Source organism: Saccoglossus kowalevskii, chromosome 19, assembly GCF_978046115.1.
Source record: "Saccoglossus kowalevskii chromosome 19, keSacKowa6.1, whole genome shotgun sequence".
Lineage (NCBI taxonomy): Eukaryota > Metazoa > Hemichordata > Enteropneusta > Harrimaniidae > Saccoglossus > Saccoglossus kowalevskii.
This window is the reverse complement of record NC_140659.1, coordinates 11,737,662-11,740,888: the sequence shown is the minus strand read 5'-3', so window position 1 is coordinate 11,740,888 and position 3,227 is coordinate 11,737,662. Positions and strand designations below refer to the sequence as shown.

At 37.1% G+C, this 3,227-nt stretch overlaps 1 protein-coding gene across 1 annotated transcript; it reads left to right on the top strand.

Moving 5' to 3' along the window:
* Positions 1–540, top strand: LOC102803486 (uncharacterized). Its single transcript, XM_006814478.2, has one exon. It carries the CDS (start codon positions 1–3, stop codon positions 538–540), a length of 540 nt encoding a protein of 179 aa, XP_006814541.2.
* The last annotated feature ends 2,687 nt before the right edge of the window (positions 541–3,227 follow it).

The following is a 3,227-nucleotide window of genomic DNA, read 5'->3' as shown; positions in this document are numbered from 1 at the left end:
ATGATATCAGATAACGCGTCTACATATCTGTCTGCTGCTAATGAAATTAAACGATTATTGGATTCCCCTGAAATTCAAACCTATCTTACGAACAGACGCGTGCAATGGTCATTCATACCCAAACGAGCACCGTGGTTCGGGGGTTTTTGGGAGCGTTTGATTGGCCTCGCCAAAACTGCTATAAAGAAAGTCTTGGGTCGTTCATTCGTAACATACGACGAACTCAATACTATCATAACTGAAATCGAATCTACTCTAAACGACCGTCCCCTGACGTATGTGTCTACGGACATTGACGACGCAACCCCGCTCACTCCGTCACATTTATTAATTGGTCGCTTGGTTACGCCACTTCCGCATTTCGTCGTGGACGACGATGAATTATCTGACCCGACATTTGGAAACCGACTAGATCTCGAGAAACGCCACGCTCATATATGTAAATTACTAGAACAATTTTGGAAACGTTGGACTAGCGAATACCTCACGTCTTTGCGAGAACGACACAACAATACGGTTGGTGCAACGGACAATACATAAGGTCGGTGATGTTGTGTTAATGCATAGTGATATCGCTCGTCGTGTAAATTGGCGTTTAGCCACCGTTCAAAGATTAAATGTCGTAAATGATGGACTTGCACGTTCTGCTGAACTCAAGACTACCAGTGGATTTACAAACAGACCGATTACGAAACTATATCCCTTAGAAGCATGTGGGAACAACGCGCCCACGCTATCTATCGAAAAATCTCCTGCTGTGAAGTCTGTTCTACCCGGAATTAATGAAACTGTTACTCGCTGTCCACCCAGAACAGCCGCGACTATAGCCCGATTACGCATTCAGGACATGGACGATATGTGAACTGTTATACTCGTTTTCTGAATCGAACTATTATATGACAATATGCCGAACTATTTAATGTGTGTTGATTTCATGCTCGTATTTAATGCTCTATATAACTCGTATACTACTGAACTTTGATCTTTCTTTTTGTTTTATCGTATTTCGTATATTTTCGAATTTCTAATCATCGAATTATTGTCTTTTATATTCGTACACATTCGTATTTTTAGCCTTGTATTGTTTCATCTCGTGGCCCGGAGCATATCGGGAATCATTATAAGCACTCGAGCTTAAAGCAACTTTTGGATTCTGCATACAAAAGATTCAGCCTATCACAACGCATATAATTTAGCCAATCAGATCTCTTCCTTATCGACCTATTACAAACATGTAATATATCCTCTTCCCGCCTAAATTCAAGAATGCACCATTCCCCTATAAATTGAGAATTTGTCCTTGTACTTGTCAGATGCTGTTTTATGTTAGTGTAATAAACCTCGTTACTTCCTCAAGCCACTGTTATCTCGCCTCCGTTATCTCTATCCACCCGAATCTCTTCTATACATGTCTACACATTTCTTTTATCGCAGGTCAAAGGAATGCATCCGTTTCAGTGTTGAAATCAAATTAAAAGAAAATATTTTTATTTTATAGAACCAACATTTTTTTGCAATGAATCCTCTTCATAGCAACCAAAGATATTTCATACACCTGAAAGAACGTAAATGAAACCTTATCCTTTTCCGGAAATATATTGCCAAAAGCACAATCCATGACTGGAATTATGTTACCTACGAGGGGCCTAAAAAACGCTACTCCCCGTACCACTTAATTATCTAACCTGCATTTCGCGTTGAACAAGAACAAAGACGTTAACGTCGAAAAGTGTGGGATGCTCCACCAATAATGAATATGTATTTTATAAAATTATCTAGTATACATATTATTTCTCCTGGACGAGATTAAATATGTTAAAAATAACGTTTTAGGCTGCACTTTCATGTCACAATATTGACGTTGCATGTATGGGTAAGAATGTGAATACAGACACATATACCTATGGCCGTAGTGTTGCATACTTGTTCAACTGACATGAATTTGTTCCTAGTGGGTTTGAATATTTCGTTTTGTAATATGTTCCCTGTTTCGAGAATATTAGTAAAACCATCATATCGACAAACGAACACTTCTAATTCATACTACATGTATTACTAAATGATGAATATCATGGAAGTATCGCATTATTCTTGCTGTACTGTCTCGCCTGGATAAGACGTGAATCGTTCGGCAGTGAACTCGCAACGGAGCTTTTTTCGGTAGCACGTGCGTCATCACGTGCCTATCATCAGCAGCAGTTTGCTTTTGTCATCCGCTAAAGTGAATATTTATTTGATTATACTATGTTTATGCAGTGGGGTTCATAATGTATTGTTATCCCATTTCTATGTGCTTGGCACTCTTACTTCCAGCGAGTGATAGGAATACACTGCGGAATAATATATCCAATAATTCGAGCCGATATATTCAACAAAATCAAGCAATTTCCAAAGCGTATTCGTCTCCTTTAGTCTAAACTGATATGACATGTTAATTACAAATATTTTTGGGCGTGTGTCAATCAGAGGATCAATTACAACTTACAAAGATAATACATTTAATAAACACCAAAATAATAATTACACAACACAAGTTGCATTTATAATGCGAGACATCGTCAACTGACAGACATGTACTAATCATTGATTGTGAATGATTAACGGAGTAATATGGATTTAAAGTTAAATTATGCTTTGTAAACAATATGCACCTAGTTATGAGATTGTGTTTGTCCTTAAAGGTAAGTGACATTGTAGGTATGTTTGTTTGTTTAAAAGATTATACCCTATAGCAATGAACTTAAATGAATACGTACTTTTAAATTTATCCAATTTTGTTTAGCGAGAGCAGCATAATTTTACCAGATGTTAAGTATTTCCACATAAACCAATCTGTTTCATATATTAAATCCAATCGTTTCCACATAATATAAAACCAATCTGTTTCACATGAACTGATCTGTTTTACATTAACCAATTATTTGTTTCACATGATCCAATCTGTTTCGCATTGGCCATTTTTTTCGTCATGAACCAATCTGTTTCAACATGAACCTAACTGTGTGTATAGGTTTGAAAGAATTAGTGAGTAGATCCAGTCCTATCAAGTTCACATGATTTATCTCCAGCTGTGAAACCTGCACCTGTTGAGACACTCACATATTCATCACAACACTGCGATTTCGAGGCAACATCTTACTACTTTTTTATATGAGAATAAAACAAAAAATAAACGACATGATTTTCATACGAGCATCGTCCGATGCTATACGACTCGACGTTTTCCT